The 25,220-nt window shown below is 39.6% G+C and overlaps 1 protein-coding gene and 1 long non-coding RNA gene across 2 annotated transcripts in view; one reads left to right on the top strand and one right to left on the bottom strand.

Moving 5' to 3' along the window:
• Positions 1–9,199, bottom strand: part of IPO5 (importin 5) — a 39,949-nt gene extending 30,750 nt beyond the window's left edge. Inside the window, exons 1-3 of the mRNA XM_030856867.2 lie at positions 8,968–9,199; positions 2,969–3,049; positions 329–521 (exon numbers count right to left, since the gene is read on the bottom strand). Coding sequence (XP_030712727.2) covers positions 329–521; positions 2,969–3,049; positions 8,968–9,057 — 364 coding nt within the window. The 5' untranslated portion in view covers positions 9,058–9,199. The remainder of the gene's footprint in view (positions 1–328; positions 522–2,968; positions 3,050–8,967) is intronic.
• A 271-nt stretch (positions 9,200–9,470) lies between these two features.
• Positions 9,471–18,599, top strand: LOC132593845 (uncharacterized). Its single transcript, XR_009559767.1, has 3 exons — positions 9,471–10,509; positions 14,005–14,126; positions 16,840–18,599. It is a non-coding gene; the product is annotated as an uncharacterized lncRNA (long non-coding RNA).
• The last annotated feature ends 6,621 nt before the right edge of the window (positions 18,600–25,220 follow it).

Raw genomic sequence — 25,220 nt, 5'->3', positions numbered from 1 at the left:
ATAAATGATACTCAAGTACTTGTGAGTCTTCCTCCAAGATTCCACTTAAAAAAAAAATAGGGCTTCCCTGGTGGCTCAGTGGTTGAGAGTCTGCCTGCCGATGCAGGGGACATGGGTTCGTGCCCCGGTCCAGGAGGTTCCCACATGCCGCGGAGCAGCTGGGCCCGTGGGCCATGGTCGCTGGGCCTGCGCGTCCGGAGCCTGTGCTCCGCTACGGGGGAGGCCACAACAGTGAGAGGCCCGCATACCGCAAAAAAAAAAAAAAAAAAAAAGATATATGTACTCATTTTGTTCAATAACATAATGATAAACGTATTTGCACACATACCTATCAAATTCCTGGCCAGCTCTGCAGCAATATCACAAATTTTTTTCCTCATGCTAGACTGTGTTTCCATTTGAATAATCATTAGTAGTTCACTCTTGATGGCAGTCTGAACATCAGTGGGAAGAGTTGGATAGACTTCATCAAATGCAGAGGACAAAAGACGTCTTAGGAGAACGGCAGCCATTTGTCTAGCCTATAAATAGGTAACATTGTTAATAACTTGGTGTCTTACTGGAGAAAAAATTTCCAACAAGCTACATTCACTCTGCCATTGATGTACTTTACTATTCTAGTTTTACAATTCATTTCAAAAGTATTTTGTTAAGAGTTTTAAAACAAATAATAGGTAAAATACATAAAAATCTTCCTAATCACATCAGTCTACTGTACAGAAAATGCCACACAAAAGCTATTTGTTTAGAGCTGAGGAAAAGCCTTGAACATATTAGATCTTGAATAGGAACACATATCTTAGCAATGACAAACCTGTCTTTAATTCTTATTTTAAATATATTCTTTGGAGAAAAACAAATCTTAATATAAATCGCAAACCCTATAAAATGCTCTTTTCTTACTTCCCCATCTGGCTCTCATTCTAGTGAATAAAGTACCTTTCCTACTTAATCTTATGCTCCCAGCCTGGCCAATCTTACTGTATCATCGCCCTTTCATTAGCCTCTTAGATAAAGCGCTATCAAATCCATTTATCTGGGACTTCCCTGGTGGCGCAGTGGTTAAGAATCCTCCTGCCAATGCAGGGGACACGTGTTCGAGCCCTGGTCCAGGAAGATCCCACATGCCGTGGAGCAACTAAGCCCATGCGCCACAACCACTGAGCCTGTGCTCTAGAGCCTGTGAGCCACAACTACTGAAGTCCGTGTACCTAGAGCCTGTGCTCCACAACAAGAGAAGCCACTGCAATAAGCCCACGGACCACAACGAAGAGTAGCTCCCGCTCGCCACAACTAGAGAAAGCCCGTGCACAGCAACAAAGACCCAACGCAGCCAAAAATAAATTAATTTAAAAAATCCATTTATCTTTATACTTCATTCATGCAAACAAACATCACAAGTTCCCCATATCTAAAAAGCCCTAATCTCAATGTGTATATTCTTATCCCATTTTCAGATTTGTAAAATGTATTTAAATTTGGCACTTTCTGTGTAATATTCATTCAGAGTATCAAAAGAAAAGCTGAGACAAATGCCATTCTAAAATTTTATCATAAAAAGTCAATAAACCATTGAAAATATTAAACCCGATTTTTCATGTTCTTTTTTTCTGGACTGCAGGTACTCATTATCACTATAATTACTTTGAGACTATGACCAACAACAACAAAAAGAATTAAACCATACAAATAAAATTTGCCATTTTTTTCCCTCCATTTACTTCTCACTGAGAAATCTTATTTGAATCACTTCTGGCTGATAGCAAACTTCTTAAAAATTTTAATTTATGCTCTACAAAGGATTCAGAGAGGTTAAACAGTGGTTAAAATTGGTGCAATTCTTCTCACACATATACTGAATCATGAAGATGCTGAGGCTAGTTCATAATCATCTAATTCCTAAGTCAAAGCAGGATCTAAATAGGGTTCAAAATAGGCTTTTAGAAATAAAATTCAATAATTTTCACATTATTCTTGGCTTTAAAACTTGTTTTGCAGCTAACCTGCATCAATCTTCAAGAATTAAAATAGCCAACTATTTTAGAGATTTAAGTTACTTCTATGTTTATCCTCATATTTGACGTTTATTTTGAATTAAAGAAAAACAGTATGTTACAAAGGTGAAGAAGTGCCTTTTGTCCCCTGTTTTAAAAAAAACTAGGGCACTTTATTATAGTGTTTTCTAAGTGTTATCAGAAAACACTAAATTGCCAGTTTAAACTGACTAAAAGAAGGCAGGTGTAACATTATATAGGATTTAGTGTGACTTCATTTCCATCATGTGTTAATATAAGCATTTTACATATAGTGTGACTGTTAGCAATGAAGTCTCACTTTACAAATTCTAATGCAATGTTTCGTAGGTGGAGTAAGTTTTCTACACTTGGGTATTTTGATGCCTTTTCCATAAGAGAGGATTTTCAATTAACATTAACTATATACAAGGATATTACTTTTGAGAAAAAGCAGCTAAATGCAGAGAAGCAGTAACAAACTATATATTTGAATTTAGTATAGTAATTTGCTGAAAACCATGATTTTTAAAGGATTGTAACAAAGTGTGTCTTTGTCCTTACACATCTGTAGCACGTTTTCTTCACCACCCAGAAATAGCTATATGCATAAAAGTTTTAAAGACAAAAAGTATTTTTTCATTTGGCAATACATTAAAACACTGAATGAATTCAATTTCCTCCTCTAGAATGAATTGTTCCAAGGAAGAAAAATTTTTATAGCTACCAAAAAATTAACTTACATTTAATAATTTTTATGTAATCATCTTATATGGAAAAAAAGAAATTCTCATTTTTAATACAGAGTATTTCAAAAAAATTGTAACTCCAAAGTAGTTTTCAGCAAAGAATTAAGTTCAGAGTTCTGGTAATATCTATGCAGTAAACAACAGTTCTCATTACCCACTCTGACGACTGTTTGTAAGAAAGTAACATTCAAAGAATTAAAGTAGTACCTCCTCAGCAGCTGTTGTATTTCTGATGGCTTGTAAAAGGAATGTGATCTTCGACTGGCCTGGGATATTCTCATAGGTTTCCTACATGAAAAAGAAAAACAGTAAAGGTTAGAATATCATGTTAGAAAATGTCCTGAGTACACCATTAATAGAACTGAAAGGAAGAGCAGGAAAGATCCATGCATGGGGAGTCAAACAACCTAGGTATGGTGTGAAAGTTTTCTCCTGTGAAAAGAACATACTTTAGACAAGTCAGGAAAGAGGATGCTGAAGAAGTTACTTACCAAGTTCCTTTCCACCTTTGTCTCTTAACTAGATTTTTCTAATGTATGTGCACATTTTCTTACCTTAGGCTCTTCTGTGATTAACAGAACTCAAGGCCTAAGAGAACCAAAAACTTGACCAGCGTTGAGCTACCATGCTGTGAAGTGCTCACTCAATATCCTCTTACATAATGGAAACTGCTTATCTTGTCAACATTTTTTAGACCAAATGATGTAGAATTGGTTCAAGTTACTACTTAACAACCACCAGAGAAATACCCTCAGATGAAGCAAGTCAGAGAAAGGGCAAATATTCAACTTCTTTATGCTACATTTTCTTTCAAGCAAAGATTATACCGAAACCATATTATATACGTAAACAAATGAATATGGTCAGGAGAAAGTTGGCCAGGAAACTTAATATCATTTCAATAAATCTAGACATCTAGGTTTTGTGACTCAGGACACTTCTTTCCTTCTCCAATAATAACGTAAAATGAGAGCAAATTGTTTAACAGTAAAAAAAATTGACGCCAATTAAAAGGTAGATAGAGCGGATCCAAAAATAAGCCCGAAGTATATGATGTCTACAAAAGTAAACTCAAGTGTAGATTCATGTGCATGCATACAATTTCTAACGTCAGTCTTTTAAGGTGGAAAAGTAATCATTATTTTAAGTACACTTGGAATTGTTTTCCAAGAAGCCTCTTAGTAAATATTCTATTCTCATCTATCCACTTGAAGGTTAATAATGTAGATAACATGTTAATTTCTCAGCCATCTAAATTCAAAGAGCTTGTCTGCTCTGCTACCATCCTCTATAATCTACCTAGTTTCCCTCTAGACAGAGGTGATGAGGACAAGGAAAGGACAACTGTGCTTCTCAGAATCCCTATCTCCCATTTACCTAGTGCTCCGTGGTATCCCTGGGATACTGACAGATAAGAAAATAAAGGCTCAGAAGTTAAATGACTTGCTCAAGGTCACAGACAATAAATAGTAGAAAAAATTCTGTTCTTCCGAGGCCAGCTGTACCCCAAATCTCCCTGACACTGAATGCTCTCTCTGGGTTTCACCTCTGGGGCCTGACTCCACTAAACAACCAGTTCTATTTAGGCAGCGCTATACAGTTTTCAAACTTCTCAAACATAGCTGAATCTGAGGAAGAACACATTTTGGGGAAAGGACAATTCAAAATCTTCTGATGACCTCAAGTTCCCCTCTAGTACATAAGCACACAGGAACATAATGCTGAAAACTGTGACAAAAAGTTTTCACAGCTGAGAAGATGGTCTGAATTTACTTATCCAGAAATAATAATTTATGTAAAGATACCTACAAGATGATTGCAAAAATGGTTGTACCTTGAGATTTTTCACTTAATCTTTATCAAAGCAACTCAAAAACCAGCAGTTTTTTTTCATTTAAACAAAGTCTCTTACAGTATAATAAAAATGTCTTTTTATTCCTTGTAGCTTAGCCCCTAATGCCCTGTAGATGCTATATATGTTTAACACTTAAATTTCCAGTGGTCTAAATCAAGTTTTGGGGATAAAAAACTCTTCACTAAGATACCAGTCTCAGAAAACTTGTTATAAAGAGTAAGTCAAATAGTAAACTCTATTCCACAACAAATTAAAAGTCAATGGAAGGAGAGTTTAGTATGACATCTGACTCCTGAGAGGGTTCTCCCCATTTGATATGTCCCAGCATGGCAATCCAGATCTAGTATTACATTTACACCACGACACTAGTCAAGGATAAAGTCTGGCAAAAAGAACACAGCCATTAAGTCAAAAGAACAACTTTCTCTTAGCCTAAATAGACTGAGTTCCACAAAGACAGAGATGGTATCTCTTCCTCATGGTATTTCCAGCACCTGGCACACTAGAGTACAGCAAATGCAAAGAATTTTTCTAAGAATATTCCTAGCTCTAGCCCAGGCAGGTTCAATGAATGCTACCAGTGTTATTGCAAATAAAAGTTCATTCCGTTTGATACCACCATACACAATCCCACAATGGAAAGCAGAGTTCACCCCCCAGCCCCAGAAAGGAAAAATGCCAAAATGCACTCATCTCACTCATTCCATAAATATTTATGGCAAGCCTCCATGTATATGGAAATGTAAAGATGGGACAAACAACTTTTACCTAGGAAACACCCTGGTTCCTCAAAAATCAGGCAAAATTTTCAATACATTGACCTCTTTCAATTCAAATCTCATTAATGAAGTGCTGTACTACAATCAATGAGGAACAAGTCAATGGAAAAAACTGGGAATATAAAATCCATGCACGTGATTAGTGATTACTCAAGTTTATGTCATATAAAAATGTCTAGTCATGAATGCCATGGACATTCAACTCTGGAATACCTGTCAATTATCAACGTATTCATGTTAATTATTAAATTTTTAAGACTTACGGGCATTTAAATCATTTCTTCAAATACCAGAAAAAATTTTTTTTTCTTTTTTTGTGGTACGTGGGCCTCTCACTGTTGCGGCCCCTCCCATGGAGGAGCACAGGCTCCGGACGGACACGCAGGCTCAGCGGCCCTGGTTCACGGGCCCAGCCGCTCTGCGGCATGTGGGATCTTCCCGGACCTGGGCACGAACCCGTGTCCCCTGCATCGGCAGGCGGACTCTCAACCACTGAGCCACCAGGGGCGCCTCATTTTTTTTTGTAAAGTTAAAGAGAAAAATCCTTTAAGATTTAATAGAAATAAAATATAAAGCCTAGCAAATGGTTTATACAATGGAAAAAGTTTTATAACTTTTTCAAGTTTTGAAGTCATTCAATGATTTCAACAATATATAACAATAAGTCTTTGACTGTACCTGACTTCATATTTGAATATAAAACAAGTCACCTTAGTCAACAGTTTGGTATTTATGTGTCAACTAAGTATTTTTATTTTGACTGAGTAAATTACAAAGATATTTACTGAGCCCTTGCCAATTCTTTACTTCAAAAAACAATTCTGTATTTGCTATATCAGACTGTAATACTCAATTTTATTTCGTTTGATCACTTATAAAGGGCTCATTTCGTATGGCAAAAGGGAAAAATGTGGTATTAAGGTATTGTTATGTGCGGCCATTTCTTTTTCAAACATTTTGCTTTCCTGAAAAGCTCTATTTACAGGCCAGATTAGTACTATATTACATGGTGCTAGGGAGCTTCCCCTCAAACATTTACCTTTTTTTCTGTCAAATTAAGAAAATTCTATATTATAGTACTTAGTTTACATATTAATACAGTCCCAGGATATACAATGAAAGTAAAAATATAGTAACTGAATGTTTTCACTCAGAATAAAAAGACTAACAGTACTTATTTTCAATTGTTCTTTATGAGAAAATGTGCTGAATGCTGCTAACCATCCCCAAATTGATGGGAGTGATAAAAGATTTACAACAGGCACCAACCGGAATTCAAGCTAAACCAGACATTGGTATTTAGTTCAATAGAAGAGAGATTCCCCACTAGGCTTGACAATAGAGACTTAAGCAACTGGAGGGAAGAGGGAGAATTAAACTAGCTTACTAATTACAATGCTGTTCTGCTTTGTAACACATGGAAATTTCTATCATGGGTTGGGATTAAGAACTTATTTTGGTGAAAAATTACCTCTAGAGTTAGCAGAAAGCATTAAAATGTTTTTATAGGCTCATCACATCCCTCTGATAGCAGTGAAAACTGATGCAACTAATAAATACACATCACTTCTAAGTACAAATATTTTATAGGCTCATCACATCCCTCTGATAGCAGTGCAAGCTGATGCAACTAAAAATGCACATCACTTCTAAGGTAAGGACAAATACAACTTTTAAATATTCTACAAATAAACCTGTTAAAGTCTGAAAAGATAATATACATGTACTCCAATGTACAGAATTATTTTTACGAGCAGGACAATGGAAACCTCAACATCCATTCATAGGTGGTTGGTTGAGCATCCATTGCTGCTTTAAAAAAAAACCCTCTTATGTGGCAATTGAAATATACTGAGTGAAAATTCCAAGTCTGCACAACAGGATGCGTACTATAAGCCCATTCATGTAAAAAAAAATCAACGTATACATACACGCCTATAAGGATATTTGCAAGGAAGATTCACAAGACACTTAAAAGTGGTTACCTTTGGGGAATGGCATAAAAAAACTATTTGCAGGGAACTCCCTGGCAGTCCAGTGGTTAGGACTCAGCACTTTCACTGCCATGGCCGGGGTTCAATCCCTGGCTGGGGAACTAAGATCCCACAAGCCGCGCTGCGCAGCCAAAAAGAAACCCAAACTATTTGCAGTTTGAACTTTTACCCTGAATGTGTATAAGAAATGAATTGAAAGTCATTAGGATAAAGTTAATAGTTGTTTAAAGCGCTTTTCATTCAGAACTGAACTTCCAGTGTATTTACTTCACGGATCATAAAACCACTAAGCATAAGCAGCAGACCCTCCATCTATTTAAAGTAAGAATGATGTTGTGATTTTAAAAATAACTATAAAAGCTCGTGAATCTAGAAGAGGATTTGTCCCCCAATTTCATTACCTATGTACCAAATAAATTTTTGATCCGTAAGAGTATCTGGCTGAACATCCTTCACTGACTCTTGTAAAAAATCTTCAATCACATGGTTGCAAAGAACTCCATATATAATCAACTTTGAGGATAGGGTCTGATAACGCACTTTACAGGAACTGGAAAATTTCTGCCCTTCCCTTGAAGTGTCTCAAATCGCATCTCAGGGCTTAGTATAACAACAGTCTTCTACAGAACCAAGTGTGCCTTACAGCTACACTGGTAAATGAACTTGCAGAGACATTTGAAATACTGTCTCTTGAAACTTTATCTACAGCTCCACATTTTGGAGGTCAGGAGCCAGAGGTTGTTAAAAAAAAAAAAAGAGAGAGAGATTCAGGCTAGATTTAGTGAAATTAAAGGCTTAAATATATGGCATTGGCCCAGTTATAGACAACGGAGTCCCAGAACATCCCATTTATGAGACCACAAATCTTTAGAGATCAAACAAAATGTATCCGAAGGATGGGCAAACTAACGGTGCAAGCTGCTTAGAAAGAAATCCAAACGGCAACTTCACAAAACTGGGGGCGGAGGGGGGGAGGGAAATCCGGCTTCTGATGTTAGGAACCAGAACGAGAAAGAGGACTAAATGTAAACAGGTGGAAAGAAAGCGAGAAGGCAAGGCACATTTCAATAGGAAGGGATGGGGAAGCGAGGGGCAGACAGTGTTAAGAGTGAGGGGCAGGAGAGAAGCAGGGGTGACGGGTCAGGGAGCAGCCAGGGTCTGGGGGACCACAGCGCTGGGCAGGGTGGGACCGCAGCTGGAAGGCCGGGGGAGGCGCCCAGAGGGATAAAGCGGGAAAGGGGCGAGGGGAGCCCCGGGGCCCGCCCCACACCCCACACCCCACCCCGCCGCCCGGCTTCCCCATCTGGGCGGGGGCAGCTTGTCAGCAGCGGCCGCACGTGTGCGCGAGCGGCGACGGGGAGGCAACTGGCGCCAAGGCTGCAAGGGCCGGAAGGGCCCGGGGGGCACCGCTGGGAGCCGACGGCCGACTCACACGTGGGCTGCGCGGCCGCCGCCCGCCCGGCCCGGCCTGCGCCGCCGCGGCTGAGCGGCCAAGGCCCAGCGGGCGGCGTCGCGGGAAGGATCGGCGCGCCGGCCGGGGCGCGGAGTCGGGGGCCGGGGGGGGGCGAGCTCGGTTACCTCTGCCTGTTTCCGGACCACATTGTCGGGGCTGAGCAGGTTTCCCAGGAGTAGGTAGAACTGTTGCTGCTCCGCCGCGCCGGCCGCCATTGCGCTAGGCGTGAGAGAGAGAAGGAGGGAGGGGAGACAGGAGCCGTGAGGCGCGCTGGCCGGCCGGCGGGAGGGGCGGGGGCGGGCCCAGCGCGAGGACCGGCACCAGCAGCTACACGGGGCTGGGGGGCCGGGCGGGAAAGGGCGGGGCAAAGGGGAAAGGGGAGGACAGGGCGGGGCCTCGCGACCCCTCACCCCACCGGGGCCGCCAACGCCGGTGCCCCATTGGCCCTGGGTGCGAGGGGCGGGGCCGAGACCGTCTGCTCGCGGGCCGAGCCGATTGGCCACGCACCCTGCAGTGCCGTCACTGGCGGGGCGCGACCGACCGCCCGGCTTGGCGCGGGCGGTGGCGGGGCGGGGACGTGGTGGCTCCTGTGGCCGCGGCTTGCGTCGCGGGGAAAGCGGGAGGAGCCGGCTGGCGGGCCTGGCGGCGGTGAGGGGCGTGAGGCCCGGCTGGGGAGGAGGGGCCAGCTCCGGAGCGCGGGAGATTTCGGCGCCGCGGGCTGGCAAGTCTCCTCCCCTGCTGCCCGGCAGCCCCTCCCTGCGACCCGAGGAGCGGCCCCAGCCCCAGTCCCCCGGCCCCTGGAGCCCTAGACCCCCCACCTCAGAGTGGATTTCAAAATCCACTTCCTACTTTAATTCCACCCCCAGCTCCAGAGATCCCTCCATCAGTCAGACCCTCCGACCTCCCCAAGGGCTATGCCTCAGGCCGCCCCTTCCTCCCACCAGGCTCACCAGTGACTCACCCGGAAGAGGGGTTACTCAGGCCCAGGCCCCCCCGCCAGGCCTACCCACTCCCAGCCCGCTGTCGTCCTCAGTGGCCACGTAGCACACTTGCCTCCCCCTCTTCCCACCCCAGGATCCTAGACTATTCCTTTGAATTCCTTGTTTTGGGGTCCCATTCTTTCAATGATAGAGGAAAGTTAAGACCCCCCCCCGCCTTTCCTAAAGAAACACAGGCTTGTAGGGTTGATTTCTCAATAAATGTTTGATTCACATCCGTCCTTAGGGGCTCAGAGACCTCGTTTCAACTGAAGTAGACTAATGCATAGATAATACCCCAATCTGCCTTTTCTGGAGCTGCCAAAGGCTGAGGGAGCAGTAGTGTTCCAATCAAAGGGCACTTCTCTTGAGCCCCTACTATGTCCAATGCATTGGGTTAAGGTTGACGGTGGAGAAAATAACACAATTCATTTCTGCCTCAAAAAGACAGTTTCTAGTGAGAAGTTTCCGCTCTGAGTGCGATAGAGACTACTACACTTCCGGCCGCTCATAGTATTTAACTTAGGGAATTCAATTTCCTGTTGACTATTCTGTTGAGGTTCTGGTCTTTGAAGGTCCACTTAAAACGTTTGCTTTTGAATGAATGATAAACCTTGCCTGTACGTTAGAATCCAGGCCACTGTGTCCAGAATCCCTGGGATCCACATGAAATTGTGATTGCCAGCCAAGGTATTGTAAAGGATTCTAACTGATTCGTGGAAAAAACTCCCTTAGAAAGTTTTATCTGTGACAGTGATAGGGTTCTCTATAAGAGGTCTGCCGACCTAGCTTGGTAGATTTGATGTTTCTTAGATGTGACAATTTGTCATTCTTATAATACATTTCTTCAAAGACAGACCATTATGTACATTAATTTGGGGTAGATTTTGTTTTTTTTGTTTGTTTTGTTTTTTTGCAGTTGGCATGTCTGGAGTTTGAGGAGGCTTTATTACCTCACCCAAGGTTATTAAGATTTGGGGGATTACATACTAAAACACCCATTTTAGTGACTAGTTACCAGTGAAGTAAGATGAGTTGCCTACACACTTGCTCAGAGGATGGCCTGATCTAACACCTGTTGTAATATGTGTTTTTATAGGCAATGACTGTGTAGATTACATATATTTGTTAAATAATTCTTAAATAATAGACATTCTGACATAATTCTATGGATTTGTCTAAATAGGAAGCTTGTTTTTTGATGAGGCAAAAAAGCATAAAATTATTTCAGGCTAGAGACAAAACAAGTTAGTATTAGTGGTGACATCAACTGCTAGAATATGCAGTGACAGCCCATCCTTATTTTAATATTGTAAGCATCTAATCAAAAGGGAAGGAGGAGATTTTTAAGGGTAATGAATAAAGAGATTCCCTAATGGGAGAAATTCCTATAAACTTGGGGTGGATAACAGACATCCTGACAATTGAGACCAGTTTTGGTATCCAGAAAACCTATTAGGTGGGAACTGTCCTTTCAGCAGCAGGCCTGCCTGCCATTTTTGGAGAGTCTGTAATGCTCAGCCTTCTCGGAATTTATTGCACTTGAAACTGATTTCCCATGGAGAGAGTCCTGTTTGTTTTATGAGTGTTCTCTTCCCAAAAGAAAATAGCTCAGATATTGTATAAAGGCAGTTCACAAGAATAGACATTTATTTCCAAAGCAGATTAGATGGTATAAGGTAAAGAACCTTGAACTTGGGTTGAATGGATTTGGGTCTTTAGTTTCTTACTAGTTATGTGAACTTGAGTAGGCACTTAATGTCTTTAAAGCTCAATTTCTCATCTATAAGATGGAATAATAATGGTTGTTAAGGTATGATATTACTAGTCACGAAAGTTCTAACATCAAATTATAATTGGAAATGAAATGGAGGCGCAGAAAACTTTTTAATCCTGCTCACTCCCGATTAGCTGCCTTTGCTTTGGGCGGATTAACTGGGAAAACAGCCAGCTCTTGATGCCTTTCTCTTTAGCTTATGAGACCTCTATTAAGTTCTGGAGGTATATTTGCTAGGTTACAACTCCCTGTACAAAAGGGTGAGGTTGGAAAAATGGAAAACTGCAAGTTTCTCTCAACTGGGACCTGAAATCTAGGTAGTTTAGGATATTTGAAGTTTGTTACAAGGCACTGCACTGTCTGTTTGATCATGATATAATACTACAGGAGGCAAGACTCCTTAATGAGAGAGCATCAGAATCCTCTCTGGCTACTGCTCTTGGCTTTATGGGCTTCCATGTTGATGGGCATGTTCTAGAAATGGGAGGAGGCTGGAGAAATCAGGCCTATAAAACTTCTGTGAAAGCTTCTCTCAGCTGTGGTAGAATTTGGTCTTGCCTGTCATTTCTGGTTTATCGGGTGCTGAATGTAAATAAAGTAAGATTCTCCCAAATGAACACTCTGTAATTTTTTTTAAGTTGCTCCAGGACTCCAAAGAACTACAGTTACTTGTCCTGGTAGTTGTGAGCACATGTACTTTCTGTATCACTACTTATTATGAGGGTCAGTTTACATGGTATAAATGAAAGTATTATAATCTGTAACTGTACACAGATTTAAGGTGATGGTGTTATTTACAGATGTTTGTATTAATAGTTAACATGGTACAAAGAAAAAAGGTTGGCTTTGTTTCCTCATCTGTAAAATGGGAATAATACTTCTTCATAGGAGTGCTGTAAAAGGATAGTATTTGTAAATGCACATAGCATGGTGTCTGCATAGTAGTTACTCGGTAATTGTCAGCTATTATTAGTTAGATGGATTTGGGTGCTAAATAACAAATAGACCTTAAATAAGTAATTACTCTTAAAGCTACATGTGATATAAATGTGTAATCACAGTTGTGTGTGTATAAAATATAGATGTATATTTTCTATTAGTCTTTCAATTATGCAGAATAAAATAGTATGTGGATGGATTAAAGAATAGTTAATAGACACTGGGCTGATAAAGAAGATTTCTCTTTCCCGTACTGATGTTATCAGTTGCCTAGATGAGAGCCAGCAAAAAAGATGAGAACTGTTGAAAAGTTGTTTACTGAAAATAAAAAAGCTGAACAGTTCACATTGCTTCAGCTGCTTTTTATCAAAATGTTCAAGCCCCTCTCTGGAGCAGTGAGTTTCAGTCAGAGCATGCCAGCCAGGGGTGAGTGAAACCGTATTCCCAAGGGCACTGCACACAACAGGCCCTCAGCAAATTGCTGAATGGAACACAGGCAGGGGAAATTTGGCCTCTGTTCCTTTTGCTCGCTCTCTCATAGTTTTACATACGAAATTCACCGCATGTCTGCGGGTGGTTGGATTCATTTTAGGGAGGCAGTAGAATTTGGAGGCCAGGCTCACAGGCTCCAGAGCCAGCCAGCATGAGAGTTCAAATAATGGCTTCACAACGTACATGCTGCTTGATCCTGCCTAAGTTAATTAACTTTTCTTAGCCCCAGTTTCATCTTCTATGAAACAGAGATAACAGGAGTACCTTTCACCATGTTTTAAAATACCTGGCATAGAGCCTGGCATAGAGCAAACGCTTAATAAATGCTGGCTGTCATTACTAATGCAGATTGGAACCTCCAAAATTTGTAAATTTAATGCTGATTGCACATCTACCTGTTTATTACGTTTTTATACTCGTATTATATAAGCAATGCATAATAATTGCGGTTAAGAAAAAATTTTTGGGTTTGACTTGATCAGCACAGAGGATTTCAAGGCCATTTTCAGCTTTAAATACTACAGTTGCACTGTCCAATGTGGCAGCCACTAGCCATTATGGCTATTGATCATTTGAAATGTGGCTAGTTTGCATTAAGGTGTGCTTTAAGTGTAAATTTCAAAGACAGTAGGAAATTAAGAATCATAATTTTATATTGGTCACATGTAGAAATGATATTATATTAGGTTAAATAAAATATATTATTATATTTACTAATAAGCTATCATTATTAACTATATTAATAAATTTGACTATTTTCTCTTTTTAATATATGGCTACTAGAAACTTTAAAATTTACGTATGTGATTTGCATTTGTAGTTCACATTATATTTTTATTGGACTGTGCTTTCCTAGAGAATAAAATAACCAACTAGCTAAACATAGGTGTCCTGAATACCTTTTTCATTTAGATTTAGGAAGTGACTTGTCACCAAGTGAAAATCAGTTACCTTATAGGGCTTTCCGTTGCTTCCAGTTTTCCGAGTTGAGTCTCAGGGATTTGAAGACATGGTACAGCACTTTCTGAGCGTGTTCCTCGCTTAGGAATTTCCTTTCCCTGCTGGCTGGACATTAAATAGATTTGTGAACCTTTAGAAGGTAAGTAAGACTCCAAATTTGATCCTGTGGAATAAATCCTTATGGGTTAAATCAGGACTGGTTAAGAGATGGGGGAAGGAAGAATATCTTTTATAATTTTGATGTTGATTATTTTCATTTAATGTGGTAAGTGGATTTAAAAACCACAGTTTAGTTTTTAAGTTTAATGTTTTTTCTTAGAACACAAATAGGGTGAAAATAAGAGAATGGAAAAAGATATACACACAAACAGTATCCAAAAGAGAGCTGAAATGACTATATTAATGTCAGACAAAATAAATTTTAAGAAAAAATTGTTGTCAGAGACAAAGGAGGACATTTTATTATGATAAAAGGGTCAATCAATCAGGAAGACTTAACAATTATAAACACATGTACCTATCAACAGAGCCCTAAAATACGTGAAGTAAAACTTGACAGAACTGAAGGGAGAAATTCAACAAAATAGTTGGAGACTTCAATTTCCACTTTCAATAATGGATAGGACCACTAGGCAGAAGATTGACAGGAAATAGAAGACCTAACATATCTATCTGTAAGACACTCCATCCAACGACAGCAGAATATACATTCTTCTCAAGTGCATAGGGAACATTCTCCAGGATAGATCTTATGTTAGACCATAAAACAAGCCTCAGTATGTTTAAAAGGATTGGAATCATATGAAATATGTTCTCCATCCATAGTAAAATGAAATTAGAATTCAAGAACAAAAGGAAATTCACAAATAAGTGGAAATTAATCATCACCCTCCTAAATAACAAATGGCTTGGAGAAGTCACAAGAGAAATTAGGAAATACTGAGATGAATGAAAATGAAAACATAAGATACCAAAACTTATGGGATGTAGTGAAAGCAGTTCCCATAGGGAAATTCAGAGTTGTAAGCATCTTCATTAAAAAGGACAGACCTCAAATCAATAATCTAATCTAGTTTCTTAGAAACTAGAAAAGGGGCAAACAAAACCTAAAGCAAGCAGAAGAAATAATAAACAAGAAAAGGAAATAAATGAAGTAGGAAATAGAAAAACAATACAGAAAAAAAAAGTTGTTTCTTTGAACACATCAAAAAAAATTGACAAACTTTGGGCTAGAGTGACCAGGAAAAAAGAAGACTCAAATTACTAAAATCAGAAATAAAAGAGGACATCACTACCAAACTTTCAGAAATAAAAAGAATTATAAAGGAATGCTATGAACAACTGTATGCTAACAAACTAGATAACCTAGACGAAATGGGAAAATTCCTAGAAAATCACAATTTCGAAAGTGAATTCAAGAAATAGAAATCTGAATAGACCTGTAACAAAGAACTGAATAGAATTAATAATTAAAAAGACTTGTCACAAAATTCCAGGACTAGATGTCCTCACTGTAAATGAATGTTCTACCAAACATTCAAAGAAGAGTTAGCACCAATCTTTCTTAAACTCTTCCAAAAATTAGGAGCAGAGTGAACACTTATTTTATGAGGCCAGTGTTAACCTGATACTAAAACCAAAGAAAAATAGCTCAGAAAAACTATGTACAAGGCTTCCCTGGTGGCGCAGTGGTTAAGAATCCACCTGCCAATGCAGGGGGCGCAGGTTCGAGCCCTGGTCCGGGAAGATCCCACATGCCGCAGAGCAACTAAGCCCGTGCGCCACAACTACTGAGCCTGTGCTCCAGAGCCCGCAAGCCACAACTACTGAAGCCCGTGTGCCTAGAGCATGTGCTCCGCAACGAGAAGCCACCGCAATGAGCAGCCCACACACCACAATGAAGAGTAGCCCCCACTCGCTGCAACTAGAGAAAGCCCACGCACAGCAACGAAGATCCAATGCAGCCAAAAACAAATAAAATAAATAAATTAAAAAAAAAGAAAACTACATACCAGTATAAATATTGATGCAAAAATTCTCAACAAAATCATAGAAAATTGAATCCAGCAACATACAAAAAGGATTATATATCATGACCAAGTGGAATTTATCCCAGGAATGCCAGGTTAGTATATAAGAAAATCAATCAATGTAATATACTAATAGAATAAAGTACAAAGATCACATGATCATCTCAGTTGATGCAGAAGAAGTGTTTGACAGAATCCAACACCCTTTCGTGGTTAAAAAAAACCCAACAAAACACTCAACAAAATAAGAATAGAAGAAAACTTCCTCAACCTGATAAAAGCCATCCATGAAAAACCCACAGCTAATATCATACTTACTGGGAAAAAAATGAATGCTTTCTTCCTGAGATCAAGAATAAGACAAGAATGTCCATTCTCACAAGTTCTTTTCAACATTGTACTGGAGATTCACAGATGACCTGATCTTGTACAGGAAAAAATCCTGATGAATTCACAAAAATGCTATTAGAATAAATAAATTCAGCAAGGTTGCAGGACACAAGATCAATATACAAAAATCCATTATATTTCTATACGCTAGCAATGACCAATCAAAAAAAAATGAAATTAAGGAAATCCCATTTATAATAGCATCAAAAAATAATATAATACTCATGAACAAATTTAACAAAAGAAGTATAACACTTTCATGAAAATCATAAAATATAGCTAAAAGAAATTTATGAAGACCTAGATAAATGGAAAGACATCCCATATGCATGGATTGGAAGACTTAATATTAAGATGGCAATACTCCCCAAATTCATCTATAGATTTAAGGCAACACCTATCAAACTTTCAACTTCTTTTTTTTTTTTTCAGAAATGGACAAGCTGATCCTAAAATTCGTATGAGTTGCAAGAGACTACAAAGAACCAAAAGAATCTTGAACAAAACAAAATTGGAGGACTCACACCTTGATTTTTAAGCTTACCACAAAGCTACAATAATCAAAACGCTGTGCTACTGGCATAAGGATAGACCCATAGATTAATGAGAATAAATAGAGAATCTAGAAATAAACTTTCTATTTGTGGTCAGTTGATTTTTGACAAGGGTGCTGTGATGGTTAATTTTGTTTCAACCTGCCTAGGCTATGGTGCCCAGTTGTTTGGTCAAACACAGTCTAGATGTTGCTGTGAAGGTATTGTGGATGTAAGTAACATTTACAATTAGTTGATCTAAGTAAAGCCGATTACCCTCCATAAGGTGAGTGAGTCTCATTCAACCAATGGAAGGCCTTGATAGCAAAGACTGAGGTTTACAGAGAAAGAAGCAATTCTGCTTCAAGACTGCAACATAGAAAAACCTGCTGGCTTCCTTTGCAAATTTCAGACTCCAGACTACAAAATCAACTTTTATCTGAATTTCCACATGTTGGCCTGCCCGACGATTTCAGACATGCCAGGCCTAACAATCATGGTACCTAATTCGTTAAAATAAATCTCTCTATAATATATCCTAATGGTTCTTTGGAGAATGCTGATGTATACAGGTACCAAGACCATTCAGTGTGAAAGAACAGTCATTTTAACGAAGGTTGCTGGTATAACTGGATATCCACATGCAAAAGAATGAAGCTGGACTGCTACTTTGCACCGAATACAAATCTCAAAATGAAGCACAGACCTCAATGTGGGAGCTAGAGCTATAACATTCTCAGAAAAACACATAAGACCAAATCTTCATGGCCTTGGAATTAGCATCGGTTTCTTAGACATGACACTAAAATCACAAAAAGACAAAGGAAAAAACATAGAAAAATAGGACTAACGTGTGTGCTTCCAAGGAAGCCATCAGGAAAGTGAAAAGACAATCCATAGAATGGGAGAAATATTTGCAAATCAAATATCTGATAAAGGACTTGAATCGGAATGTATAAAGAACTTCTACAATTCTATAGCAAAAAAACAACGCAATTAAAAAACGTCAAAATATTGAATAGACACTTCCTCAAAGAAGATATATGAATACAGATAGCTAATAAGTACATTAAAAGATGCTCAACATCATTAGTTATTAGGGAAATGTAAATCAAAACCGCAATGAGATACCAGTTCATACCCACTCAGATGGCTATAATAAAAAAGACAATAGCAAGTGGTGGTACAGAGATTGGTAGAGAAATTGGAACCCTCATACACTGCTGATGGGAACATAAAATGGTGCAGTCAATTTGCAAAACAGCTTGGCAGTTCTTTAAAAGTTAAACATAGAACTACCATATGACTCAGCAATTCTACTCAAGTGTATACTCAGGTGATGTGGAAACATATGTCTACACAAAACTTGTATCAATACATGAATGGTCATAGCAACATTATTCATAAGAGCCAAAAAGAATTAACAATCCAAATGTCCGCTAACTGACGAACAGATAAAATGTGGCTTATCTATACAACGGGATATTATTTGGCAATGAAAAGAAATGAAGTACTGACACATGGTACAACATGGATGAACCTTAAAAACATTATAAGTGAAAGAAACCTGACATAAAAAGTCACATTTTTCTGGTTACATTTATCTGAAATGTCCGGAATCAGCAAATTCAGAGAGACAGAATGTGGATTCGTAGTTGCCAGGAGCCTGGGGGAGGGGGGGGGCAGGAGAGGAAGGGAGGGAATGTGGAGTGACTAGTAATGGGTATGGAGTTTCTTTGGGGGGATGAAATGTTCTGGAATGTGAGGGATGCACAACTCTTGTAAATATACTGAACACTCAATTGTACACTTTAAAAGAATGAACTTTATGGTATGTGAATTATATCTCAATAAAGCTGGTATTTTAAAAAGGGCTTTTTCTTAGAGAGCTGAAGGAAATTGATGCAGATCTCAATTACTGATTTTTTTCCCTATTTTTTCTATTTTTCCACAATATATTTAGCTCCGTTCAGAATACGTGGATGGTAACATTCATAACCCTCAAACCTTCTGAGCATTCCTGAGCCAATACGTGGGGCAAAGAGGAGATCCAGATGGGATGTAGCCTGTATATTTTCCTCTCCATTTACTTGCTATTTATGGCGAGTACCTCACAGTTTGGACACAATGACATACACATTTTACCTCATGCATTGTGATAACATACATAATGGAATATTAATTGTGACATCAATGCACAGCTCAAACTTGCATCCACTGGCAGGATACATTTTTAACCGTCTTCAGTTAATAAGAAGAAACAAACAAAAGAACTTCATAATAGTTCATATTCCTCAATTCTACCCACTCTACATGTAGTAGCTCTTCATACCCTACTTTACTATATTAGTATTTATTTAACAAACATTTCCCTTGGTCATTTATTTAGCAAATATTTAATGGCACCTTCTCTGAAGTGGGCACTGCAGGGGTTCGTAGTGAGCAAGTGGAACTTCACAGAGTTTACAATCCTTTGAACGAAGCCAGACAATAAAGTAAACTGCGTAGATCATTTCTTATTGTGACACATGACAAGAAGAGGATAATGGGATCATGAATGACGGGGGAGGAGTTGGGTCTCCACCCAGAGGACACAGTCTTTTGAGAGGAGGTGATGTTTGAGCTGAGACTTGAATGATGAGAAGACACATGAAGAAACGGGGGAAATCCCCCAAGCAGAGGAAACAGCGAGTACAAAAGCCCCGAGGCAAAAAGAGAGTCTGGTGTGTTCCAGCCAGGGAAGAAAGGTACAGCTAGAGGGGAGTCAGCTGTGAGGAAAGGGGCTCGGAGGTAAGCAGGGGCTAGATGACCCAGGGGCACTGTGATAGTTCAGTGGTGTGACGTATTCTAAGTGGAATGGGAAGCCAACGGGTTAAGTCAGGAATGTGACCTGAAAAACAGTTTCAAAAGATCATTCTGGCTGCTATATAGGAAACAGACTGTAGGAGAGAAGTGAGGAAGCTGTGTGAGCATTAGGAACTCACTGTAGTACTCGAGGTCAGAGAAGGTGCTGGCTTGGATCAACAGAGATCATGTCTGAGGTGGTCAGATTTAGATAGTATTCTTCTGAAAATACATCAGGACGCAGGGTGCAGAGGCAGATCCAAGTTTTATGGGATCTGAAACGTACACAATCTGAGGGCCCTCTGTAAGAAAAATTAAAATCTGAACAGAAAATGAGGTTCCCTGCAAGGCTTCTATGCAAGTGAAGGGCCCGGCCGCTGAAGCTTCTCGAGCTTCATGGTAGGTCCTCCCCTGATGGGGGTGAGACAGAGGAATCAAGGATGCCTAGGTTTGGAGTCTGAGCACCGGTGATGTCATTAAGATGATCTGTTTGGGGTAAGGTCTGGAGAGAAGAAAACAAGAGTTGGGTTTTGTTCATGGTGAATTTGAGATGCCACTAGGCGTTCGAGTGATGATGTCTAGCAAGTAGTTGGACAGAGGGGTCAGGACATCAGGAAGAGGGCAGGGCTGGAAATATCAACTTCAGTCATCACATTCATGACATTTAAAGGTGTGGAAGTGGATGACATTGCCTGGGGAAGAGAGAAGGCGGCCAAGGACTCAGCCCTGAGACATCCCAACACTAGCGGTCAGGCAGAGGAGGTTCCTAATTCATTAATAATACAAATGTAATCATAAGAGAGAACTGGCACATTGAACATGTCACCTTATATTCGAATTCCCTTTGATCTCTGGTTGCAAGGGCCTTTTAACACCTAGGAGTCCACTAATGAATGTAAAGATAGTCGGAAGAACAAGTAGGCACAAATGTTAAAGAGAAGGTCAATTGCACAGCAATTTATTTGAGGGAATTATTTTTATTTTTCATATTTCAGGAAAAGTAGTAGTGGTGGTGCTGCTAAGGAAATACTATTTTCTCTAAACCTTCAACCATTCAGCCCTCCTACAGTTTCATCTACTTCTCCACCTCTCACTTAGAAATCACGCTTTAAACAATATGGAATTCAAATAATTCTTTAAAGAATTAGATCACATTGATATCTAAGATGTCAGATGCTGTCCTCTTCCCGTCTCAATCTAAGCTCTTATCTAATTTTTGTTCACACTTAAGTTTTTGCTCGGTCATCAGAGATAATAGCCCAGGCCCTTTTAAGGAATGTAGAAAGGAAGTGGGCAAAGCAGGAATGTGTTTTAATTTCTATCTGCCATGTACAGTAAGAGTGATATTGGAAACATGTTAGAAAAATGCTAGTGTTACATGGATCCAGCTCTACCACAGGCCAAATATTTCCTCTTAAACCTAATTACAGATAGCAAATCTTGATAGAACTTAGCTTAAGATGGGAATATGGGTACTTGTATCTAAACACCATCATTATAAAGGGATTCCATTATATGTTACAAATCAGGCTTGTTATAATCAGTCTTCTCTCTGTGTGTGTGTGTGTGTGTGTGTGTGTGTGTGTGTGTATAATTTCATATGGTGATAGGTTATAAGACATATTAAACCAAGGTAAGGAGATAGAAAGTGAAAGAGGTACTATTTTTAATAGGGTAGTCAAGGAAGACCTTTCTGGAGAGGTGACATTTTAGCGCCCAAGAATGGACTGCTTCATGGAAATTACTTTTCAGAAAGAGAAACGTTATTTAAAAGATTCATATTAAAAATGCTCAACCATTTTTTAGATCAGATTTAAAAATTCATAATAATAGCTAACGAGCTTTTGATCTCTCTGTTTGTGCTAAGCTTCTGTATTTTAATCTCATTTGATCTTCATCTTTAACCAATGAGGCTTCAACCATTTTGTCAAGAAAAAGTACATTGGGGTCAGGATCAAACTGGTTCCAGCTACAGCTCCACCACTAACCAGCTGTGATGCTGACCTGGGCCCTCAGTGCTTCCCTAGGTCTCCATTTCCTCACCTGTAAATTGGGATAGTTGGGCGAGATCCCAAGGGCATCTTTCCAGCTCCAACATTTGAGGGTAATTAAGTCAATTATCGCACTGTGTTGAAATAGATGACTACAGAGGCCACTTAGACTCGCTTGTCCTGAAACAAAACTGCTCTGTGTCTCTGGGATTTGAGGTCTTATATCTGCCTGCTTTTTAGAAGTTTTTTCTTTTCTTCTTCTTTTTTTTCTTCTTCCATTTTTCCTGTCAGTCAGCTGCCACTTCTTGTAGCGGCCAACGTAAAATGACAGCTGTCTCTACTTGTCAGCTGCTCTGATCGTCTGGTTTGCTATGTGCTCTGGAGACTAAATAACCAAGGACATTAAATGGTATATGAAATAGGCAAAGCTGACCATATTTTCAGTAGAGTCCCATGCATGAGCTTTACAACTGGCCACTTAGGTATTTTTCATTTAGGGGTTAACTGTGTTCCAGAAGCTTAACTCTGCTAAGATGCTGACACAATGCCCCGGCACAAAGCTGTCTCTTAGTGCTAGTGTTATGGAGGTTCCAACATATATACATATAAACACAAGTGACAGAGCAATGAAGCAAAACTGTTTAGGAAGGTCTAAATTAGACTTTATATAATAAAAGCATTGCCACTGACAAGTCCCCTGTATCTAATTCTTTTCTCTGTAATTGTGGCTTTTTTATACCTAGTTAGGGGGCTAAGTTCTCAGAGAAGCATTTAAGTAAGGTAGTCCATCAAGTAAGTAGTCTTCTGACTTAGTGATTTAGTTTTCCCACAATAAAAATGAATTATGTTTTTCCTCATTTACCATTTCCTGTGGTCCCAGAAAATTAAGATAACTTGTCCTCAGCCTCTGAGAGGAAACAGCCAGAATGTATAGAGGCCTAAGATGGGAACTCTGAAGATTTTAAACAGAACTTATTTTGAGACGCTTGAGAAATTAAAGACTCAAACTGCTTTTAAGTACTTATTTTTCTGTAGGAAAGTGGGGTAGAAAATCCTGGTGGATTGGATTTTGATTCATGGGTGAATAGAAGGTGAAATGATCAAGAAATGAATATCAGAATTGTAGAAGAAAACAGTAGGAGATTTTTGTTTTAAAGGAAATAAAGAATGCAATTAACAGTGGCCAGAGACAGAACAAAATATATCTGCTAGTTTTAGTCTTACTTGGGTGCTGCAAGGATCCTGATCAGGGAAAACAGCTGTGCCCATTCATGGGTCCCGGAAAGGTTTTTCTCCAGAACCACCTAAATGAAATAAAAACTCATTTCTAACTCTTTCAGAATGACTACTGAGATCAGTAGGACAATAGCCTACATTTTTTGGAGCAACTCTAATCAAGTGATGTTTCCTTAAGTCCACGGAGGCAGTCACCAGCTAATTTAAAACACAATATCAAGGAACAACTTGCAATCATTGAATTCGCATTCTCTCATTCTTGGTTTCTGTCTAGTCCCGTTCTCAGAATCATTTTTTCTGGCCTTTCCTCTCTCGTCGGAACCACTACGGGGACTCCGGATGGTGAGAGAGCGAAAAGGTCCTCCAGGATCTCACACAGAAAGACTTGCCCTCCAGAATCACCCTAATTTGTCCCTTAGTGTGGATTGATAAGTTCTCACATTTTTTTCATCTAAATCTCAGGTCTGGGGATGACTTACCTTAGTCCAAGCTATTCTCAGCACTATAGTTGCTCCAGTCGTGGGATGTCATTAATCCCACAGTTCCAACCTCATGGCTCAGAAACATCACCATGGAGACCTCTGACTACAATTGTGACCCGCTGCAGGTCAGCAGTGCCATGCTGCTGGCCCACTTCAACTTGCCTGCCATACAAGCTTTCCAGGTGGCTCGTTCATTCAGATGTTATCGGCTGACCTAACTGTCCCCAAAGCCACAGAAGGGACAGGAGCTCTGGCCTTTGAGAACTCAAAACATGTGGTTGGGGGTTACTAGGACCCCAAATGTATCAGCAACTTCAGCTTTGAAACTACTCAGTTTCTTTACCTAGGATTTCAATTCTATTCCACTATTCAATACTAAAAACAGAAACTCATCTCTCAAACGGACAAAGATAAATTTATATAGAAGCAAAAGGAAATTCCCTGTTAAATAAGTTTATGGCATTTTGGTCTGTTTAAGTTCTTATAGGATATACTGATTTATCAGATTTGGCCTCCATTGTCTTGGTCCTTGATGACCACCACTACATTTAAAATTTCTTCATTCTGTTTCTTAATTTTCATCGATAATTAATGAAAATCAAACTTTTTGGTTTCTGAAATTGTTTCATAAGACACATGCAGATCCCTTTACAAAGGTTGGTTTTTTTTCTTGGTAAAATATGAGGTCTAAGCACTTTCAAGGTCTCTCTGCAAATCCTGAAAGTTCTTTGGTGCAATTCCCTGCTTCTTTGTCCTCACTTCCATCACGTGTTTTTGTTCTGACGTTACGGCTGGTGGGCAGGGGTCATGGCAGTGAGGTACCCTCACGGCGTTTTGCTTAAGGATCCTACCAAGAGTCCAAAACCAGAAGTTTTGCAGGTTAAGAGCCAAGGACTGAATGGTTACAAACTGATTGTAAGATGTATGATGAACGTATTAAAAGAATGAATTCCAGCCATTCCTTCAGTCCCTGGGAAATTGACCAGTTGCTGGCTGACCTCAGCTGCCCTGGCTGACCTTTGGACATTTCAAACCTACACCAAAGACTGGAATATGGGGAATATCTATTGATCTCTTCATCAGCAGGTACAACAGGTGGAAAACAGTTGAGTAAGGAGCATCATGGTGGATAAGGTAGGCTAGAAAATCAGCTATAGGAGAACTGGGGTGGACGTTTTGCCTTACGGCCTAATTTGCCTTACATTCCACGTTAGTCACAGATGAGCTGTGAGAATCTTGGATAATCAGAAAACTCCATGATCTCTTCTTTTTCTTTTTAAGATGTAAACCTTCTAATGATTACTTAGATATGGTGTCATTCTTTAGTTAACAATAGGTTTAGATCCTTCAAGCTGTTCATGTAGCCTTCACCATTTTACTACTATCTGAGATGGAGATGGGGAGGTTAGTGGTGGATAATGCAAATGTCTTTTGTTTTTGAAAAAAGAAAAACTCCTGTCATTATTTCCTAACTATTCAGTGAGCTTATACTGTGTTCAAGTGATCAACTGTGGTGGCTTCACCTGCCCCAGGTCATACCTTTATACCCTAAAATCTCAAACCACTACATCTACCCACTCACAAACTGGTACATACTTGTTTCCTTCCTACCATCGTTAGCCTTATTTTGGGGAATGTAGAGCCTGCAGACCTTAAAAAATAATTTAAAAAATTTTAAATGTTCATCTTTAAATTAAGCAACATAATAACTCAGAAGAAGGGAGTGG

The sequence above is a fragment of the Globicephala melas genome, chromosome 18 (assembly GCF_963455315.2).
Source record: "Globicephala melas chromosome 18, mGloMel1.2, whole genome shotgun sequence".
NCBI lineage: Eukaryota > Metazoa > Chordata > Mammalia > Artiodactyla > Delphinidae > Globicephala > Globicephala melas.
This window is presented reverse-complemented; position numbering and strand designations above follow the sequence as displayed.